The sequence below is a fragment of the Gouania willdenowi genome, chromosome 6 (genome assembly GCF_900634775.1).
Source record: "Gouania willdenowi chromosome 6, fGouWil2.1, whole genome shotgun sequence".
Lineage (NCBI taxonomy): Eukaryota > Metazoa > Chordata > Actinopteri > Blenniiformes > Gobiesocidae > Gouania > Gouania willdenowi.
Window position 1 is genome coordinate 41681782 of NC_041049.1, and position 23963 is coordinate 41705744.

Here is a 23963-nt window from a genome sequence, read left to right on the forward strand (position 1 = left end):
TTATAGTTAATAAGGGGAGGGGGAAAAGTAAAATCAGGCTTGCCATTGGCTTTCAAAAAAATGTTAACCAATCAGGGAGCTGGATTTGGTTCCTATCACTCCTACTGGATTTAAATTAGATCTACTAGTACTACTAGTGAATCTTTGGCTTTAGTAGTATTATTACTGCACTAAAAACAGTCTACTAGTACTACAAGGAATATATTATGTGTATTAGTAGTACTAGTAGACATTTTACAGCTAAATACAACTAATTGAAATAGTTTGACTAAAATTTTGAGAGTTGCACAAGGATCCATCAACAGCACGAGTTCATATGTGGTTTTGTGGTTTTGTTACTCTTAAAGTAAATCATATTTTCACGTATTGTATTTTATCTACTTTTGAAACTGTAGACAGACAAAATGTTTTTGCTTCAAACATTGTGGAATTGCGTGTGCTAATGTGTGATGCACAGGTCAATTTCTCTGTAAGAGCTTTTTCACGATGACAGTAAAACCTGAAAGTAGTAGTTTGACCACATAAATGCCAAACTATGAACATCTCTACAAACTCAATCCAATTCATGCATTTCTACAAGATAATGAGGATAAAATTGAAACTAAAAGTATCTGTAATCTGAAGCATGTTGACGTGTTAGTTTAGCCTATGCTATGTACTGTATATGTAGTCTCTGTGGTCCAGGTGTTGGCCTATAATTATTGTATAATTAGTGTGTGTGTGTGTGTGTGTGTGTGTGTGTGTGTGTGGGGGGGGTAATGAACTGCGACGATGATAGCAGAAATATTCCAGAGCAGATGTTTCTCAACCTCTTACTGATGTTAATCAGTAGATGAGACTTCTGAGGGTGTCACTGTTCATGACTTTACATTCATATCATATCTGTCTGAGTGGACACTGGGTCTGAGTGGACGCAATTTATAACTGGACTTATTGGCCATGGTTACGTGACGTTTTTATTTATTCAGAATGAATTATTCCGAATTAAATTATTCAGAATGAAAGTGTTCTGCTTCGTGTTAATTCCTGAACTGAGGTTTACATGGAAATCCGGTTTATTTGGCCTTATTTAACTCCGCTTTAGGTCCGGGGGTTGGGAAGGCTGTGATTGGACAGGGGGCGAACATGACGTATCACGTCTATTGGGAAAAACACACAACAAACCTTTTATTGTCAACTGTAACACAGAACACCACACATGAGAACAGTTTTCACCTTTATTTTGATTGTAGTTTTGAAGCAGCATCTCAACAATAACACACTTTGGTCCACGGAGCGGAAGAGAGATATGAACTAATCACCAGTAAAAACCCAGAAAACAATAACCAGGAATAAATATTTGCTCCCTGGTAAAGATAGTAGCTCTAACAACCGTTAGAATGATAAACTTGGTGATATTACAGCCTGTGCAGCACTATGGGGATGCATTTCCTCTGTCTCCGGGTGAACATTCTTCACCCGTCTGATGAAGCCTGTTCCGTTTGCTGATCTCCATGTGTGTGATAAGTGTCCGTGTTAATGTCCGCATGTTTATGCCTCCGTCCATTCCATTTTTTCAATATTTCCATGTCTTTTAAGACTCTCATTAAATAGTGTCATCTCTATTCCGAGCCGCCATGTTGGATTATGTCGTCACCCAGCGCGTCATCGCCACAAGTCGCACATGCACAAAACGACTGGAATAAACTTAAAGTTGAATTAAGTGTTATTAACTGTTTACAAGAAAGAGGAATTATTTAATTCAGAATTAAAAATGGAATAAAAAAATTCAGAATTAAGTTTAATTTGGAATTAAATTAACATTCGGAATTAAGTGTTTACAAGGTCAGGTTAAAGAGGAAATAAAACTCCCATGTAAACGTGGTCATTGTAAAACAGGGACAAGTGTCTAATCAATTCACAGAGAATAAACCCATATTAGTAACTAACAAAAATAATAATTATCATTAATAATTGGCTCCATGAAGTGTTTTGACATATGTGTAAGTGATTTTAGTTGAGGAGTGATTGGTTCATCAGCACTGATATATATATATATATATATATAACTATTATTGGGTACCGAAAGTGAAAACTCGATCACTGTTTCATAGCCGACATATTTTGAACATTTAACTCACTTTTCACACATTTTGCTAATTTTTCTTTCATTTAAGACAAATTCATGCAAAACAACATGTTCTATATCATGACCTTACATTCAGATCTCGATTTAACATTTAAATTTAGATTTAACATTTATGTTTTACTTTGACATTTAGATTTAACATTTAAATTTAGATTTAACATTTAAATTTAGATTTATTTTTAATGTTTACATATTTTTAACAGTGATATAGAACATGCTGATCAGGATAAAAATGCAGGATAATTAGTAAAATGCTATGTTGTTATGTGGAGTAAAGTATTTCTCTTTGTTGACAAAAAAAAAAAAAAATTATAAATAAATAAAAAATCACTCATTTTCTATAGCAGAAAACTTCAAACATTTATAGTCAGACTTGTGTTTACTGTTGAAGCTCTACAGCTGACAGAGGAAACGCTACAGCACAAAATTGGATGAGGGACAGCTGGTAGAAATTAGGGGGAGGGCTCGGTCACACAGCAGGGGGAGAGATAGAAATACTGGAACAAGAAGAGCAGAAAAACTCGTACAAAACCACAGAATGCATGCACATTGCACATAGATCTGAAAATCAACATTCAAACACATGGAGTGAACATGTTTAAAAAACGCTTCACAGCAAACACGTAAAGATCAAGAGAACTAACAAACATATGTCATACAATACGACTGTAAACAAAGGTTTCATCACATTCTGAATGTGAAATTTACTGACATTTCCTTTTCACAGATTTGCCTTGTTAATTATGTTAAATTTATGTGTGTTTCATAATGACTCTTCTTCTTCTTCTTTAATTGTTGAGCATACATTTGATACATCAACCATTATTAAGCTCTACTAGTTCTCGACTTATGTTTACTAGTGAAGCATAAAGTCTCACTACTGATACTAGTTAACCTTATAGTAAATAAGGGGAGGGGGAAAAGTAAAATTAGGGTTGCCATCAGCTTTCAAAGAAATGACAATCAATCAGGGAGCTGGATTTGGTTCCAATCCCTCCTACTTAGTTTAAATTAGGTCTACTAGTACTACTAGTGAATCTTTGGCTTTAGTAGTATTATTACTGGACTGAAAACAGTCTACTAGTACTACTAGTGAAATATTATGTGTATTAGTAGTACTAGTAAACCAAAAAATGTTTTACCAGCGAAGGTTACAAAGTTTCAAGAACACGCAATGACATTTTACCCTTCTGCTCTCGTAGCATCTTACACGCTACAGTTTTTCAAGATGGAGGACTACTGTAAGTTGTTTGTATGTAATGATGCACCAAAAAAACAACCCTGTTGAAACAACGGTTAGCACGCACTTGTCTGTAAACAGACCAATGTGTCTAATGGCACGTTCACACCAAACGCGTGCAAAGCGTCAACAGCATCAGGTTTACATAGACAATATACGGTGGATGCTCTTCTAGGGAGCGTCGAGAGGTTCCGCTGCGCGTCCCGCGCCTCCTGTGCTGTGTTTTGAAGCTTTTTACGTGGCAGATGCTGAAGTTGGTATTTTTGAACTTTTGGGGCATATTGCGGTGCGTCGACCAACCTTGAGCGTTCCCCAACCGTGATTAATTCAGAATACTGAGAAGAAAAAAGAACACTAACCAAAGACAGATGGACAGGCGCTCTTCCGATGCGGGTCAGCAGGTTGTCACCTGTGCAAGGGAGAGATGGAAGTAGCACTGAAAGTGACTCTCGTCCGAGCGCTGCTCTGGTGAATACAGAAACGGCGCCGAGGCACAAATAGAGCCAATCCACTCTCTGGATAATGTAGAGCCGATGAACTGGGGTCGGAGGCGGCATGTGCAGCAAGGAACTCCAAACTTTATTCTCCATTCACCTCACTTCTCTATAGCCCTCTGACTCACAGTACTGGAAACACAATGTTCCCACCACTTCACGGTCGCTGAGTGAATTCTGAACGTAACTAATCGCCACAATATCATTTATTGTATGAACACCACCGGCAACAGAGAAGCCCCTCCCCTCGACGCACTACCTTCCCAACTTGTTTGTACCTGCGTCCCGAGCATCTTCGATGCTGGTGACAAGCTCACTGATTCAATGAGCACAAGCGTCCAACTAGGGGCGTGACGCACGATTTAGACACCCGAAACGCGTTTGGTGCGAATGTACCATAAAGACTCTTCTAAGCAGAGTTTGAGACAGAGCATGGAGTGAAATCAGTGATGTGTTCACTCTCAGACTGTGCTTATCAAATACTACATTTGAATAACACACAGACCCAAACATTGGTGCTGCACTGAAAGAGAAGCTAATGAATGGAAAGTCCAAAGTTTAAAGGACCTCAAATTAATGATTTACCAACTTTTATGTTACACAAATGAGAAATAATAATAATAATAATAATAATAATAATAATAATAATAATAATAAAGTTGGATTGGTACATTCTTTATTTGTGAAGCAAAACACTCCCACACAGTCTCAACAAAGACTTGTTACATATTTGTTATTCTATTAAAATTTTTTAAATATTTTTTGTACCGTATCATGAGTATTTCGTATCTTGAGTCCGATGTCGTTTTTCATTTTGTATGGTGAGTTGACTATTTCATGATTGATATCAAACAGACTATAGAAACAGAGAATGGTAATGACAGATTTTGTTTTTTTTACACAACACTGAAACACATTGAAAGCAAACACTCACATACAATTTATTTTTTCACTGACCTCGCTTCACATTTTCCATGAACCTATTTTTATTTTTCTTATAAGACAGAATTAAATGAGCTAACTTTGCTGAGTGAACACGCTTAATCAGCATTTTGTTTCTTTCTCTCTGTAGGCCGTTTCTTTTTATTAATGCATGTGCTCATAAAATCCCTCTTTTTTTCCTGCACACTTCTTTGAATTACAAATTTAACTTTGTTCCCTTTCATCCTGACCCATCACAGCGCCCTCATTAATTTTTCTTTACACCCCTTTGAGCTGAGTGTTGTTTTCGGTGAAATGCGTGTTGGTGAGTGTGAGCATGTCGGACGAGAGGAAAAGATAAAGACGGTGCACGTGGGTGTGAATGATCTTTTGGGATCTTTTTTACTACTCTTATGAGTATTGCTTTGTTGTCTGTGGGAGTGAGGTTGTTTAAGCTCATTGATTTCATGTGTCTGGAGCCACACACACACACACACACACACAAAAGCAGAGTGGTTTAGCAGAGCCTGTCTCATCTTCTTTGTCTATCCTTTAAGCTGTGCTCTGCTTTCTCACTAAATGCATGGTGGGCTGCAGATCTGCCCTGAATGATAACGACGGCTGCTTAAAGCAAGGCGGGAACACCATTTGTTATGATCTCATACATCAGTGTGTGTGAATAGTAAAATTTGGCACTCCTTGTTGTGCACGTGATTTTGTTCGTGAAGTGTTAGTTAATTGTTTACTTAACAGTCATATCATGGCCCTCATTATGTTAATAATAAAGTCATGTATAAATGGAAAAAAAAGCATCTGTGATGAGCGAGAGGAAATTATCTCTTTTAACAGGAAAAACAAACAAACCAAGAAGAAAACACTATCAGAACCAGACTGTCTGCTGAGGCAGAACAGAAAGAAAACACCAGAGAATCAAACCAATCGAACCCCAAACCACAACGTCAGGAAACAGGAGAAAGAAGAGAGAGAAAGCTAGTGTTGTACTAAAGACCACACTATCAGAGACCAAGACTTGCCTGAGACCAAGACTAAGGCCGTGTTGTAAATGTAACACTAACGTACTCATATTTAGTTTGACGTCTAAATGAGTATGTAGTGCGTTCACATTAAATAGCATGGAAAGATTGAGAAATATGTGAGAAATACACAAATGTATTCTATATGGGGACAAGTGTACACGGTTTGCACATTAATGATACTCAACTGTCCCATGATGCATTGCAAGCAGAATGTGAAGTGGTCCTTCAAGCTAAAAGTCAAACATTTCCCTTTCAAAATAAAAGCATCTATTTTGTCTTCCATTAGTTTTTTTTTTAACCCTTTTGTAAATAGAGCTTTTATTTTGAAGTTAACTGGAACTTTCATCAGTAGCACAATGGAGGGTCTCTGAAAATGTGTGAAATGTTGGGTGTGGGATACATATGTATGTGTATATACGTATATATGCATATGTGTGTATCCATAAAATGAAGAGTCCGTCCTTAAGACTGCTCTACTGTAAAGTGCCTTGAGATACCATTGGTTATGATTTGGCGCTATACAAATAAAGATTGATTGATTGATTGATTGAAATGTGTCTGCATGAGTTTTATGGATCAAGTGGTCTATTCTCTATACTTCAGTGCTTTTTTGCACTCCTGCAGTTACGCGCTTCTTTCCTACGCGTATTCTCCGGTCTAGGCTCCTGACACGTCCACTGCGCGTAAGAAGCCAAAAATGTGTATGTGTGAATGAAGGTGGGCTGAAGGAAAGGAGGTGGTGATATCATTTTTTGGGCTGTCTAGAAAACATGGAACATGGAATTTTCCCTTGTAAACTAGTACAGTGCCCGTCGGAAGTATGCATTCATGTGGGAGCATAAGGGGTATAGTTGCGTATTTTTGTATCTTTCTGTTGTGTTTTTGTGCATCTTTTGTCTAATTATTGTTTTTGTTATTCTTTTTTTATATTTTTTTGTTTGATGTATTTTTCTGTAATGTATGTTTTTGGAGTCATTATGTGTAATTTTGTATCTTTCTGTTGTCTTTTTGTGCATTTTTTGTTTAATAATTGTTTTTTGTTGCCATTGCAGTGTGATACTGGAATATTTTTGTGTATTTTTGTATCTTTTTTAGTGTTGTTTTGTGCATTTCTGTTGTAATTTTGTGTATTTTTATATAAATATTTAGTTTTGTGTAAATGGTAAATGGTCTTGATTTATATAGCGCTTTATCACCACACTGAAGCAGTCTCAAAGCGCTTTACATATCAGCGCATTCACCCAATCACTCTCACATTCACACACCAGTGGGACAGGACTGCCATGCAAGGCGCTAGTCGACCATTGGGACCAATTTAGGGTTCAGTGTCTTGCCCAAGGACACTTCGACACATAGTCAGGTACTGGGATCGAACCCCTAACCTCTCGATCAGAAGACGACCCGCTACTACCTGAGCCACGGTCAACTGTGATCAAAATGGATGCCGGAAGTTGTCTCTCAACAGAGACCCTGAGGTCAAAAGCTGAATAGGTTTCATTTCGGGGCCGTCCAGAAGTGAAATAAAATTAAAATAAACATTTTGAAATGACAAAATTACTCCAAAATAACAGATACACGCACTCAGGGTATTTGGAACCCGTCAACCGAGTTTCAGGTCGAACTCGCACCGCGTCCGGGAGATATTTGCTCCACACACACACATCCAGATACACAGACCTTCCTTGAATTATAGTATAGATGTCATTGAAATCCGTGAAAATGATGAAGTTCACTTTTAATTTGAAACGCCTTCATTGATGTAACAGGTTGATTTGAACAGATCATTGATCAGATTGTTGCACTGTGAAGATCGGCCGCATTCTGTCCGAGAATCTCTCTCCTTGATCATCATCATCATCATCATCATCATCATCATCATCATCATCATCATCATCATCATCATCATCATCATCATTAATGTTTCACTTGTTATTTACTCTTGTAGTGGATCAAACTGTGGTTCTAGGTTTTACACAGTGTTAAAATAGTTTAATCAGTCTGACATCTGTCATAGTTTGTAACGAGCTGCCGCAGCACACGCTCACATACACACACACACACACACGCACACACACACACACACACACACACAACGCACAGATAAAATATAATGAAATGTAACACATTTTGTCTCGTCTAGAACTGGTAAATGTGAACATATTAGTAACGCTGATGGTAAATCCTTTGGTGTGCTTGTGTGACTCCTCCCACCCCTGTGACAGCCTGCCAGTGTTGCTTTGGATCAGTTCTTTCCGGTAGTCTCTTCTGCAATATTATAAGTCTGTGTGGCTTCAAATATAATTAAGTCCATATTTCTAGTGCAATATAAGGGTTCATCTTATCGGGGCGCTGCATTTATTCCAAGGTCAGAAGCGTGTAAGAGGAAAAGGACTTACGCACACTGGAGAATGCGCGTAAGGCATGATTTGAATGGGAACACCCACATTTCAGGGCTGCTCCACCCACAGTGCGTAACTGGGATGAAGGCGCACATCGACTGACTTAAGTACAGGTGGAGAATAGCACACAGCCAGAAATGGGAGAATAGAGCCCTTTATGAGCGCATGTTGATGTTCTACTTGGTCACTTTCTTACTTAAAATGTTTTCAGAACTTTCAAAGGTGGAGAATCAACGGAGATATTTAACCTCAGTGTGCTTCAGGTTTTTGTCCTTGTAGGTTCCAAATGCATCTTGGGAAACTGAAGTTACTTCAGTGGGAATGCTCATTATCCTAATCATACTAATAGTATATAATAGACAGTATGTACTCAATTAATTTGTAAAGTATAGTACAGTGTGACATTTCGAACACAGCCCAACACTTTTGGGAGTGGAGACCAAGTCAAGACCAAAGTGATAAAAATAACAATACATTTGAAAACCAATGACAAGAGTGAACAGCTAAAGAGCATTCTCTTTTTTTTCTATAGTAGAATAGCAAATCAGTGCTTGTCTCATCCGGTCATGCCGAACAAGACAAGACCAAAACCTATACCTGACCTTTACCATAATGAACATGTACAATCAATAATCATATATTTATCAAAACGACTAATGCAGGATGAATAGATTGCTTCTGATCTTCTCACAATTTCTAAACTATAGTTATTTATTTCTCTTTAAATTCATTTCCAAGTAAAACAAAGACTTGGTGTAAAACAACAATACTTCTCTAGTGTTTTTTTGTACTTTTGTAGTTCACGCTTTGAAAATAAGGATGGATTTCCTATTATTAGGTTTAAAACACATTGATTGATTAATCTCATGCTTTTACAAATGTATTTGTAAATGTGTCCTTAATCTATGACATTGAAAAAAGATTAAATCCAAGCTGGTGAAAACGAAGCTCCAGAGGGAAGAAGTCCAGCGTCTCTCCCCTGCATGATAAAAAGGCCACGCGCAAGATCTCTTATGGTGAAGACAAAAGGCAAGGCTGGAATTGTTTAAAGTAGGGGTTGCATGAGGTGACTCCATTACAAGATGCCCATGGTGGGAAACACATACACAAAAAAAAAAACAGAGCAATGCAATCACTGCTGTTGAAACATCAAGGAGTTCTTACTTTAAACGTCAGCAGTTTTTCTGCTGGATGCTAAAAATAATGTGATTTATTAGTTTTCGTGTCATCATTCGCTCACAATGATAATGTATTGAGTGAGTTTCTACTGCTGTTGTTGTGACACCAAAATAAAACATAACAGCATAAAGTTTTCTGTTCAAGATAAAAGCAAACAAAAGACTTCTGCGCTACATATAAGTTGTAATTTGTAATTTCTACTACATTAAAAATGCTTCAAGCAACAAAAAAATTGTAAAATGTTGAGAATATTCTGAGCGTTGAGTGATATTTAAGGTCGACTCTTCTTAGCCGTCAGCGTCTGCTTTGAACACTTGTCTCCCATCTCTTCATCTCATGCAGGGTGTACATTGACTATTGATAAGAACCTCACATAACCTCATAATTTTAAAATTATGATTTTCTTTTTATTTCCCTAATGTCAGATGTTAATGCATTGGTGTCATGTAAAGGTAACGTGATTATTTCATCAATAGAAGCATTGATTGCCTGTCTGTGTCTGCTGGTGCAGTGGAGTGTGAGCTTCAGCTGTGAGCTGTTGGATGGATGGATGAATGTACATCCTCATGTTCTACCCAGACCATTTGTGTGACATTGGATGATATACGTCCACAACATTTTTGCAGGATAACACGCTTTTCTGTCATTCTGACTGTATATGCAAGCAGCAAAAAGAAAAAAAAAAAATGTGCACACACAGACTTACACCAAGAGGGTTGTTAAAAATTCATGACAGGGCTTTGACGAGACTCCTCTGCCTTCTGGGAGTTCTGTGGGAGGGAAGAGGAGGAGGAGGAGGAACGATACCTAATTACCCTTCTATTTTTCTCCGTATCGCTCTCTCGGTGTCAAACGCATTCTCTCACAGATGCTATCAGGCTAGCCAAAGAAAGGAATCTGCCTCAGGTATAGAGTCCAGATGGGAGCGACAGCTAACCTCTGTGAACGGCTTCATTAAAGTTTATTAAAGACCTTCTCAGAGTTACCAATTGATTCCAAGTCAATGTTGTTTTTTTTCAAACACATAAATTCGGCGCTACAGTCGTTTACTTAATGGGAAGCGCACAGCGCTCTGTAGCTAGCTTAATTAAACTGGTTTGTCTTTCTGTAATTGTGTTGAAGCTCTACTCGTCTCAGGCATGAGGACAAGAAACAAAATGCATCCTGTGTTTCACAGCTTGTTTCAAATTAATCTTTAAAGGTAGGCTAGCTGCACAGCACTAATTAGGAGGAAATAGAAGTTAGCATAACCACTATGCTAACTTATATTTCACCAGCCAATCAGGATTGGCTGGTGAAATATGACGCAGAGGCGTATATCCCATAGTGAGACATCGAAACAAATGTTATGAAAGAGAACTAATTCATGCATTTGTTACGTGAAGATGAGTTAAAGGAGTAATCAGACTCCATAGTGACACTACGGTGGTTAGTGTAACTGCAGCCATCAGGGAACCTCTGCGGGAACTTACATCCAATGTTTGTTGATCACTGGAGCACAGCTGAGACTGGATGATGGATACCTGACAAGACCTGACGGCACTGGATGTGTCGGGTTCAGACAGATATTTAGAACTGGTGTTCAGGTTCGGTCACATAGTGTCGATTGCGCTACAGCATTTTTCTTTTCCTGCTGTAGCAGCCACGCAGTGATCCGCGGTGGAGGGAGAATGGAGCAGAGAACAATTATAAAGGAATACACCGTTGAAACATTATTTTTACTACACAATAATAAGGAGAATCCTTATCTTTGATACATGGATTATGTAAATAGATCCAATGGGTTTCTTGTGTTTCACTTTCGTTTGTTACCCGTGCGCTGATCTGATGTTGACATTAACAGTTGTTTGGTAATAAAATCAGTGCTTATCACTAAAACAAACGTACAAATGTCATTTATTTGAGAAAAAAAATGTCTCAGTAACTAGATGTTCTTTTTAATTATCTAAGGGTGACCATATGTCCGGTGTTACCCAGACATGTCCTATTTTCACTTCTTGTCCAAGCCGTCCGGCCAGACAAGAAGAAAATCTCATAAAAATGTCCAGGTTTCTCAGGGACCCTGAACAAATCTCAGGAACAGTTCATTTAAATGACCGTAACTCCACTAATAGTTGCTGTATCTGAGAAATTCCACCAGTTTCTGAAAGCTAAGGAGTTGCTCTTTACAGCGAGATGCGAGATTGTTTTCAAGACATTGTCAGATACGCAGCAGAGAAATGAGAAAAACTGAAAGAGACCATATACCGGTGGATTTAATTAAAAGCAGGAAAACCCTCCTGGATGATCAAACCTCCATGAAGGTCCAGAGAAACTTATCCTACAGAAAGTTATGGTCAAAGTTATTTATTGAAGTGTATATTTAATGATTATTTAATGTTCTGTAAGCCTTGAGTTCTTTTTTTTGTTATAGTTTTACTTCCTAGGAGGAGAGCTTTCTCATTGTTTGAATAATAGAGAGATTTCAAGAATGTTTACATGACAGATAGTTGTAATCATAATAAATGTGATTGATTTGATTGTTTATATATTATAAAGAAAGAATTTGATTTTTAAACCTTATGGATAAGAATGACCTATTGATCTACTATATTGTATTTTGCCGTTACAAGGTAGAGTCAAAAAAATAGCTAATACTGCCAGGTTCGGCCCAGGCGTCGTATTTTTTTGGAAATCAAAGTATGGTCACCCTTGTGTTAAGTCAAGACTCGTTCATTGTAATTCTTTAGAATCAGGATGTGTCAGTAACTCTTTAAAAATTCTGTTGGTTTACTGGATGTTCTAGGAGTATCTAAAAGTAGAATGTTGGACACTTGTTCACATAATCCTGAGCCTTTTTCTAGTTATTCTGCCTTAGGTTTAGACAGTCTGTGACATGTTAAATCATTTTACCATGTTTCTCCCTATTGCTTTCTCTCTTGTTGCACTCAAGACCACATTTTGAGTGTTTTCGCCTCAAACTGGCCAGACTCAGGATTGTCCATCCAGACCAGTAGAGCCAATAGTGCATCTTTCTGCTCACTGTATTCAGCATGAATGGCTACGTTTTGTAAATCATCTCACTCTGAGTGTATTATTGTGTAAAACAGATAAAGGGCAAAGCACAGGTCTGCCATTTCCATTTCCATTTTTTTTGTTTCCTTTGAGATTGACGGCCTGAAATGAAATATTGGACATTACACAAAGACTTTTCTTCACAGTGTTTTCTCTGTATCTTTTGCACACCCACACATGCATGTACAGTATGCTTTTTTATCACCTCTCTTTTTTAATGTGTTACATTATACCTATTATTTCATTTCTTTTAGAAACTGGCCTCTGCTGCTGAGCACTTCCAAATGGAGCATTCGTGGCAGGAAGAGTTCGAGGTAACAAAGAGTGAACAGTTGCACACATTTTACGCACAGAGGAGAGCCGTCCCTTATGGAAGCGAATCAAGGCCTATTTTGATGGAGAAAATACATTTTGGCAAATCAAGAATAACATCAAAAAGTTGAGAATAATAATGTCAAGATTAAAGTAAAAAAGATGAGATTGAATTCAAAATTTTGAAAATGAACTCAAAATACGATATTGTGATAAAAGTCAAAGATTTGCTAATAAAGTCAAATCTATGGAAGCTGACTAGGGCCAATTCACCATATGACAAACGGCAGATCGTGGCCGTCTACAAAATACTGTGTATCGATGAATGGTTTAATGACAAAGAGATTATTTCTTTTTTAGCTCATAAACAGTGTTGTAATCTCTTTAACGACTTTGAAGAGATATTGCCAAAAACGAAATGTGCTCAGAAGGAAAAACCAGTAAAGTTTGGAAGAGGTGGAACATTCAGTCCGTCTGTGGCTATTGAGGAGCTATTGAAACAGATTAGGGCCAGTTTGGATGGAGACTTTTGTCATATATGGTGAATTGGCCCTCGTCAGCTTCGGTAGATTTGACTTTATTAGCAAACCTTTGACTTTTATCACAATATTGTATTTTAAAATTTTGACTTTAATCTAGTCTTTTCAACTTCAATCTCAACATTATATTTCACTTTTATTCTTGAAATTTGAACTTTTTTTTTGACATTTCAACTTTATTCTTGATTTTACCAAAATTATTTTCTCCATCAAAATGAGCCCTAATCCATCACAGCTCTGCTCTTTGATGGAACAATATATATATATATATATATATATATATATATATATATATATATATATATATATATATATATATACATATGCATGCAGTGGATTTAATGAGCAGCTTCTTTATTTAGAATAAAAAAAACAAAACACTGGGCACATTTTTGCATTTTAAGTGGATGCTTTTCTAAATTGCTCTTTCTATGACGTCCCCAGAGCGCTGATAGTAACACATTGGCACATGTGCAGAAAACAACACACCACATTTTCCACAGATCAGCATCTTCACACATTTAGAATTGGAGAGACTGTTTTTTTGTGTTGCCATCTTTAAAAAAGATCAGTTTTCTTATTATGTGTGAGCCCAAAGCCTATATCTGTGGTTGTGTGTTGCCTGTTTACAGGGGGATGGAGTTGCCTACTACAATGCAAAGGACAATGTGAGTGTGTGCACTATTTTTCTATTTGTTCTGCTCACATCTGATCCCTGACAAACACACGGGTCAGCCTCAGTGAAATGGTTTTGTTACTCAGCAGCCTCAGCTTTCTGCTGCAGTCCCTCCTCATCCTCTTCTCTCCTCTCTTTGTCATCCCTCCTCCCATCCTCACGCAGGTGAAGAGGTCTCCGCCGTGTTTCTTGTCTAATTGACAGATGAGATGTATGAGCTGGCTACACTGTTGCTTTATTAGGAAGCGAGTGTTCACACCGTCTCTTCCCGCCGCCTGTTCGGTTGCCCCCCTTATTTTGGCTCTTTTTTGCTTCTCCCGCCTGCTTTTCATCCGTCTCCCCATGTTGCTTTTCCTCACATTCCTCTGTGTTTCTGATGCTCTCGTTGATGCAAATTGGTGATTGCACAGCAGCAGTTTCAAATGTCCACCAGACCAGACCAAACCAGACTAAAAATCACCGTCTAACTGCTAAAATTGCCAGTGTTTTATAAAAATGTGACTTTCCTATGTGTGTGTGAACCTTTAATAAAACACAACCCCATGGTTTGACCCCCCGTGACTATGATTATTCTTCCTCTCCCACAGCTGGATGTAAATCAAACCGAAGGGAGAAAATTCAGGATTCGACCCGACTTTAAGGAAGACCAGTTATTTAAACGCTTGACAGATCACAACAACACGGCAGTCCATATTCCAACTGACATCTATGATGGCTGTAAGTACACACACATACACACACACACACGCACACACTACCCACTAGTAACCATGGATACGTTGACACACCGACCCGTTACCAACAGTTTATGCCTCGAGCAAACTTGCCCAGAGCTACACGATGCTGGAAGTTAGTCACACAATGTGTTAGGATGTTTTATGGCTATACACATGAATTTTCATGGATGCAATTTCAAAAGGTACCAGGACATTAAATGTATAATCCTGATAATTAAGACTACACTAAACAAAATGACTCCAAAGACACTCAAAATGTCAACAAAATGACAGAAAATACAGAAAAAAGAAGAACTACAAACAAAATGATAAAAAACACACAATGACTCCAAATTAACTCAAAACGACAAAAACAGTACACATATAATGACAGAACAATACACAAACCAACAGCAAAAATTTCACAACATGACAGAAAAATACAAAAAACAGCAAGAACAAACAAAGGATAAAAAAAAAAAAAACATACTAACTCCAAAGACACTCAAAATTACAGCAAAAGTACACGTGACAGAAAAATACACAAAATGACAAGACCCCCCAACCCAGCAAAAATAAAAAAATTTTAAAAAAGTGAAAAAAGTTTTGGACTATTCTTCAAATCTGATAATATCTGATTCTTCAAATCACATATTTTACAACAGTAATAATAAAGCTCTTTAATAATAATCTGCCATTAAAACAACATTTTGTGTTTTTCATGCTCAAGGATTCACCCCAACGCCTTGCACCTCCCCATAAGGGGCGTGCCCTCGGGTTTGGGAACCACTGGTCTAGCTTTTTCTTTTTTTTTTTTTGTGCGTTTGAAATGTGTTTTTGAGTTGGATTGGTTTTCTGTGCAATTATGTTCAATAATTAGTGAGTCAGCAGGATGACGATGTGATCTCAGCCTGCTGCGGCACCGTCTGGTCCCAAGGTTGCACGTTTCACCTTTTCCTCGACCCGACCCACAGACATAGAGGTTGGAATCGGCCGATGTGTTGGTTTGAGATCAGAAAAGTGTCAGGACAAGTCGATTAGCATCTTTTTGAACACTGACGTAGTTCATTTTCATTTTCTTCTGAAAGATTTACATTCAGCCTTCATGCTCTCTCTCTCTGTCTCTCTTTCTCTGTCTTTCTCAAGGATGTTGTTCATTGCTTTTCTGACATGAGTACGCTTGGATACATTGTAGTTGTGTTGTCCAACTTGAGCAAGATGAAAGGAACCACAAGTGTTTGTCATGTCTCTCTCTCTCTGTGTGTGTGTGTGTGTGTGTGTGTGTGTGTGTGTGTGTGTGTGTGTGTGTGTGTGTGTGAAGGCGAGTGCAGAAAAGAGGATGTGGGAAACAATCTGAGTAATGGAAATGAAGAGCAAGCTAGTTTATTTTAAGGTTCGAGTACTCAAGATCACACAATGTTAAGAGGGAGGAAAAAATATGAAGTAAATCCCCTGAAAACACAGAAAAAATACATCTTGGAACCATACTCGGAGTTTAATCCAGGTGTGTGGGGTAGGTGGCGGGGTATTGAGCATTGCCCCCCTAGTGGTCAAAAGTTTTCATTAAAGTTTTCCAAAATGAATTCGAAAAAATTCAATTATTAATAAAATGTACATTAAATATGAATATTTCAAGTGCAATAAAACACAGTGACTGTACAAAAATATCTATGAATTAATTTGGTGTAGATTGTGTAATGTATTTGTTGTAGTATAAGTTTTCAGTGAAATGACCCCAAAATTTTGAGACTTTAGGTTGGTTCTTCTTCTGTTGCACAATTGTTCTTCACAATGTAATTGGTGACGCGACACTGCACCCAGCAGGTCATGTATGGTACTGCAGCAAAAATGAAGCAGAATACGGCAGCTGGTGAATTTACAACATTGAAGCGACGCATCCAAACAGATTTTAGTTATCAACATTATTCGTTATGTTACTAATCATTTTTGCATTATTATATATGTTACACACATTGTGGTTGGTGCAAATCTGCAGAGGGTCTAAATATTGAATTCTATTTCTTCCCCCTGGCAGGAATATCAAACTCCACCTATGGTTCGAACAATGTCACACATATAGACACACAAAAACTGTTTAGTATGTCAGGTGAAAAAAAAAGAAGAAAAAAAAAAAAAGGTTTATATGTTATTGAGCTTTCAACTCTTCAATTTGATCTCCACCCAATAAAAGCTCCAGGAATAGCCTTTGCCCAGAGCGAGAAGATTGGATTTTCTGGGTGAGCTGGGTGTCGATTTTATGAAATCAGCATCAGTCACGTGTGTGTGTGTGTGTGTGTGTGTGATGAGCATTGGACACAATGCAGAGATTCAAGTGACAGAGGGAAAAAATTGGCAAACCCATCTGTCGGCTCCTCGATCACGTTTATACACAGTGAGAGACGGATCATCTGGAAAAATCTGTAGATTTAGAGGCACAAAAATTGGTTGAAAAAAACAGAACAAAAAAAAAAAAAAAAACACATTATCGACTGTATTTATATTGTCAAATTTCCTGACTGATCCAAATCCTGTTGTGTAGCATTGCATCCTACATACTGTATGTATTTATGCACCTGAAGTATAGCAACACTTCCAAGTATTAATCCTTTCACCTCATTTTTTATTCATGAAATTGTTTCCACTTTGGATGCTTGTAGAACCGAAGCAGAGCGAGATGGGATATGTGTTGAATTCCTTGTATTTATTTACATTTTTTTTTAAAAAAAATTTTATTTTCATAAATCTGTGTAATGCTTGTTTAGGATAACCTCTAAGTCCTAGCTGTCACAAGGATCTTTACAATGGAAGTATGTAACTTTTACTGTATGTTACTAGTAATCTGCTTTTTAATTAAAAACAAAGACTTTACAACTTCTACCTTTTAATAATTAACAATGATTTTCTACAGTAGTGTGAGATTAAACAGAATACGAAAAGTTTGAAAAGTATGTGTTACTTTACACTGAAAAAAAAAGTAAGTGAAATTAGGAAACATAAGGAACTTTCTTTTGATTGGAAGAGTTTATCAATCCCATTAGGAAAGAAACATGTTTTCTAATTATGGAAGCAGACATAGTGGAGGATTCACTGAAGGCTTAGGGGTATTAAAACATGTGCAAACATCACTCCACGTGCTAATGAGGGGTACAAACCCCAGGGAATCAGGACTGCGTGTCTTCAGCACGTCACAATGCACTTACAATCCACTTAGCACGTTTCGCTGTGATGAGTATGTAGGCGGATCTTATAAGGGGCGCAAAAAATTGGGAGGGGAAATACAAATAAATTAATGCAGTGGACGCAATGCAATTCATCAAACCTGGAACTGCATGCGATGACTGTTTTTACGCCGAAAAATACATTCATCTGCAAACTCACACACAGATCATATCTACAGTAAATGTTGACACAATACACAGCAGAGATGGAAAAAAAAGGCTCCAGTTAACCTTTCTAGTATACAAAAATAAGTCAAATAAAACAATAGTCAATATTAAGAGCTGCTGAAACAAAATGCAGAGTAAAGTGTGTGTGTGTGTGTGTGTGTGTGTGTGTGTGTGTGCGCGCGTGTGTGTGTGTGTGTGTGTGTGTGTGTGTGTGTGTGTGTGTGTGTGTGTGTGTGTGTGTGTGAGAGGGAGAAAAACAGCTGTGGCTCGAGCGCCAGGCTGTCGTTCCAGTGGAGCTTCTGTGTCTTCCTCTCCATGTTTTGACTCAAACTCTCGTGTTGAAGGCAGGAGCGTCAGGCCAGAATCAGCTGATCAGCTGTGTAATTTATGCAGCAATGGCACAATGTTCACATCTGAGCGTGTGGTGACGGCGCTTAAATTACGGTAACATCCTGTCACTTAAACTGAAGTTGTTTGTTGGACAAATAGAATGTGAATATAATTGCCATTAAATGTTGTTCACTTATTTGTTTATGTCCATAATTAATTTATAGATGATTCCCTTCCCAGAAACATCTGGAATCTAATGAAAGCTCACATACACTGTCCAGTATCCAGGGATTTATTTCACTCATACATTTTTATTTTGGCTAAAAAGTCACTGAATCGTTTCGGATTGAATCATTCTAAATTAACCAATATCACCCATGAATTAAATTGTTGTTAAAATGAAACGTCACACCCATACATCAGACGATGATATGAACAAATCTAAAGTTAAATGCAGATGAGTTTCGATTTTGTTCATGTAAAGTGACATTTTCTATTTTGTAGTTCTTCTGTAGATTCCGTTGCACATAACATTCTTTTGCTGCTGTGGTATACATTTTTGATACTTGCTTGTATATAACTTGTGCTTTTCTATTTCATTTATTTAACAAAATAAGGGCTTAAAAGGGGACTCAGCTGCAGAATTCAATTTTAAAAAAATAGTTTAAACAGTGTCTTAATAACTTGTCCATGTTCAGATGTCTGTATCATTCCATGTTGTAGTGAATATTATTACTGAGATTAAGTCATCTGAAGGTATGGACGTGGCGTTGCCATCAAAGCAACTCTGAGGGAAATTCATGAGCACCGTGAGAGGACAAAGAGTGTATCTATCGCTCATGAAGTAGAAGCGGAGTTTAGCTTATTAAATGTCACGGCTAAACTCCAGAGTCCTCACAGCCAATAAAGACATTAAAGAGCAGCACATCTATCATGTATCATGGCCGCTCTGTGGGGCGGTGAGTGTGGCATCGCTGCATCAAAACAACAACAGAAAAACCTTTATTACGTTTCATTTCATCCCCTGTGGCTAAAAGCTTCCTGCGTTTTCTCTGGAGGACAAAACGAGATTGTCATGAACTACTGACCTCTTCAAATCCTTTCTTTCCCTCTCAATAACAGTTTAGCATGTTAGCGATTTCTCTCTATTTAAAAAGACGCCAAATGACTCATAATTTTTTAGGTGCTAATAGTAAAAAGTCGGTCACTGTTTCATAACTGTAAACATTTAGCTCACGTTCCTCAAATCTAGCAAATTTTTCTTTCATTTGAGACAAATTCATATTAAACCGCATGTTTTATATCTTTGTTAAAAATGTGTAAACATGAAAAATATATCTAAATGTTAAATTTAAATCCAAATGTTAAATCTAAATGTTATATGTTAAATCTAAATGTTATATGTTAAATCTAAATGTAAATGTTAAATTTAAATGTAAATGTTAAATTTAAATGTAAATGTTAAATTTAAATGTAAATGTCAACATATAAATATAAATGTAAAATTTTAATCTAAATGTAATAGTTAAATTTAAATGTTGAATCAAAATCTAAATGTTAAATCAAAATCTAAATGTTAAATCTAATCTAAGTGTTGAATCGGTCTCCAAGTGTAAAGCTAAATGTTTAGAAATTATACAAAGTGGGCTGGTCAGCACCTGTCGGTCACCCCACTCTCGAAAGTCTTCTGCATCCTCGGTGCCTCCGTCACTGGTCAAGTGAGTTGACATACAGCATGTCGGTACTTTTAGCAAATCTACGTCTGTTAAACTGTCTGAGGGCAGTTGTCCACACATTCCCTGGGCTGATGTGTAGCACACACACCAGTCATTACCGCTCTTTAGAGTTGGTCAGTTTGGAACGATGCAGCTCTGTCTTGCTCTTCCCTTCACCTCACTCACTGAGCCCCAGTCGGTGATGTGGGAGGGGCCTCGTGATCGACAATCGCTGACCAGTCCACTTTATATAATTTCAAAACATTTAGCTTTACACTTGGCGACCAATTCAATATTTAGATTTAGCATTTAGATTTAGATTTAACATTTAGATTTAGATTTAACATTTAAATTTACATTGACCATGTAGATTTACAGTAAACATTTAAATTTACTTTTTATGTGTACACATTTTTAACAATGATTTAGAACATGCTGTTTGACATTAATTTCTGACTCAAATGAAAGGAAAATGAGCTAAATGTTCAAAAGATGTCAGCTATGAAACAGTGACCAAGTTTTTACATTCGACACGCCGTAGTAATTAGGCATATTTATTACATGGATAATAATGACCCTCATTAGGGTAACTAAGACTCTACTCGATTCTTTCAGAAATAACAATTTGACTTATGATGTTTGAGTGAAGCTGCCTCATTAATTATTTACTGATGATTAAGGTTGGCTGTAGCCATTGTGCACATCGTTACGCTAAGTGTGCACTAATGAGCTCTGTGTGAAAAAGCTGAGCTAATATTCTAAAGTATAAGATGCTTTTTGAATGGTGTTTTTAAACAAATTTGCAGTAAATCACTCTTAGATTTTAAATCTTAACGAGAGGAAAAAAAAAAAATTCTGACATGTCAACACAGTCTCTCTCTTCATTTCCTAAAAATAAGAATGTTTTTCTCCTGGAAGCCAAAGCTTCATTAACTCTCTCCTCTCCGGAGGCCGACATGCAAATGAACAGTGTTTGCTTTGCACAACAACGACTCCGTCACGTCACACTGGAAGCTAGAAACCAATTTTTGCTTACATGTGCAAGAGCTCACTTTTACAGCGAGGAGTCCGAGGTGAGACAAATCAATCACACTGATACATACGCAGGCGAGCACGTCAGTAGAAGAAGAAGAAGCAGCAGAGAGAGAGGAAGAGGAAGAGTGGTGTGCTGTCTCATCCATCACGTGCTGTGTCGTTACATCCATGATGTCTGATGCCTCCTAAAACAGACACTATCAATCAAACGTACACACACACGAAACAAACCTGAACGCAAACACATGGGCATTGTTGTAAATGTCACACTAACTTACCACTCATACTAAGAGTGACGTCTAAATTAGTATATTTTCACATTAGATAGTATGAAAAAGTACGCAAGAAATACCCAGATGTATACTTTATGGGGACATCTTTTAGGTATGTACGGTGGGCACACTAGTCATACTCAACCATCCCATGATGTATTGTGAGCGAAAAGTAAAATGGTCTTAGAACTGGCTTCAAGCTAAGAGTCAAAGATCCCTTTTCAAAATAAAAGCATAATTTCTTTCATTCATTTTTTTTTGTTTACCCTTTTGTAAGGGCTTTTGTTTTGAAGTTAACAGTAAGTTTAGACAGTAGAACAATGGAGGGTCTCTGAAAATGCGTGAAATGTGTGAATGAAATGTTTTTTAGTGAGTTTTATGGATCAAATGAGCACATGTTGATATTGTACTTTCAAAGATGGAGAATCAACAGAGATATTTAGTCTCAGTGTGCTTGATGTTTTCGTCCTTGTAGGTTCCCAATGCATCTTGGGATACTTGGAAGTATGCTTCAGTGGGAATGCTCATTATCCCTATCATACTATAAGTATATAGTAGACAGTATATACTCAATGAGTTTGTAGTGTATAGTACGTTAGTGTGACATCCATGATTGTTTACATTAAGCACTGAAGTTCAGTGATTTAATTCAATTCAATTCAACTTTATTTGTATAGCGCAAATTACAACAGTCATCTCAATGCGCTTATCAAAATATGAAATTCATAAATAGAAAGAAAAAAACAAACAAGATCCACATGAACAAGCATTTTGCGACAGTGGGAAGAAACAACTCCCTTTTGACAGGAAGAAATCTCCAGCAGAACCAGGTTCAGAGGTGGCAGCCATCTGCCTCGACTGGTTGGGGTTAGTGGACAGAAGGACCAACAGAACAGGATAGAGAGGTAGAACATCAGTGTCTCAGACTAGTTGAGCTGTGAACCACAGATCAGGAACTGCCATTTCCAAGAGAGAGAAGGGCGAGGAGAAGGCACTGACTGCAGTAAAACATGATACAGTATTATCAAGTCAGCCTGTCTTGGCCTTGGGCCTCACTCCCAGTGGCCTAGTCAACAGTTATTATAAGGTGACAAAAATTCCTGTTTCTTGGTAAGCTAACAGCGACTTCAAGGTCTGTAAATGCGACTGTTACAGACGAGCCCATGTCCGCTCTAGCGGTAGGTTATGTTATGATTTAGTCCTGTTTATGCGGACTGTACAGTATATCATAACCAGCTACATCAGAATTTGAATCTCTTCCTGTTTATTTGTAACCTAACAGCAATGCCAAGGACTGTAAATGTGACTGTTTACGGACGAACCCATGTCCGCTCTAGCGGTTGGGTTAATGCTTTTATATACAGCATACGCTTTGGGATTTGAGTTTAGCCTTAAAGGTGGAGAGAGTCGCAGCCTCCGGTACTGAGACTGGAAGCTGATTCCAAAAGCGAGGAGCCTGGTAGTTGAATGCTCCTTCTCCTGTTCTACTTCTGGTCACATTCCAGTAGACCAGCAAACTGCGAGTGGAGTGATCTGCCTGAATGATAGATCACTAACAGGTCTCTGAGATATACAGGAGCTTGATCACGTAGAGCTTTGTAGGCTAACAGGAGGATTTTAAACTCTATTCTAGATTTTATAGGAAGCCAATGAAGGGAAGCCAATACTGGAGAAATATTCTCTCTCCTGTTAGTACCTGTTAGTATTCTAGCTGCAGTATTCTGAATTAAGTGGAGACTTTTTAGTGAGTTACTAGGACATCCTGACAGTAGGGAGTTACAATAATCTAATCTAGATGTAACAAATGCATGGATTAGTTTTTCAGCATCTGGGCCAATATATTCCTGATTTTAGAGATATTATGGAAATGGAAGAGGACTGTCATTGAGATTTGTTTAATATGTGAATCAAAGGATAAGTCAGTATCAAAAATAACACAAGTCTTTTTTTTACTGTGGTGCTGGGTGACAGAGTAATGCCATCAAAAGACACTTTTTATTCTGATCATTTATCTCTGAGGTGTTTTGGACAAAATAAAATCACTTTGGTTTTATCCTGGTTAAGAAGGAGAAAGTTACGGTTCATCCAGGATGTGATGTCTGTAAGACAAGTCTGGAGTTTTAATAACTGATGAATTTCATCTGATGTAATTGACAAATAAAGCTGTGTATTATCATAGCAATGGAAATTTATGTTATGTTCTCTGATAATGTTACCTAGTGGAAGCATACTGTATATAATGGAAAGAGTATTGCTCCCAAAACTGAACCTTGTGGAACTCCATGATTAACTCTGGCGTGCACTGAGGACAGATTATTAACATGAACAAAGTGGGTTCTGTCTGATAGGTAGGATTTAAACCAACCCAGTGCTGTTTCTTTAATCCCAAAGACACTTTCCAGTATCAGCAGTAGATGATGATCCACTGTATCGAAGGCTGCACTGAGACCAACCCTCTGTCTGAGGCTAAGAGGAGATCATTGGTTACTTTTACTAAGGCAGTCTCTGTGCTGTGATGGGCTCTAAAGTC

The 23963-nt window shown here is 37.6% G+C and overlaps 1 protein-coding gene across 2 annotated transcripts in view; it reads left to right on the plus strand.

Annotated features, from left to right (window-relative positions):
- LOC114465004 (voltage-dependent calcium channel subunit alpha-2/delta-1) overlaps positions 1–23963 on the plus strand; it is a 114237-nt gene that overhangs the window by 25823 nt on the left and 64451 nt on the right. For both annotated transcript variants that reach the window (XM_028449711.1, XM_028449712.1), the window contains exons 4-6: positions 12707–12766; positions 13936–13971; positions 14567–14696. In XM_028449711.1, the coding sequence (XP_028305512.1) occupies positions 12707–12766; positions 13936–13971; positions 14567–14696 (226 nt within the window). The remainder of the gene's footprint in view (positions 1–12706; positions 12767–13935; positions 13972–14566; positions 14697–23963) is intronic.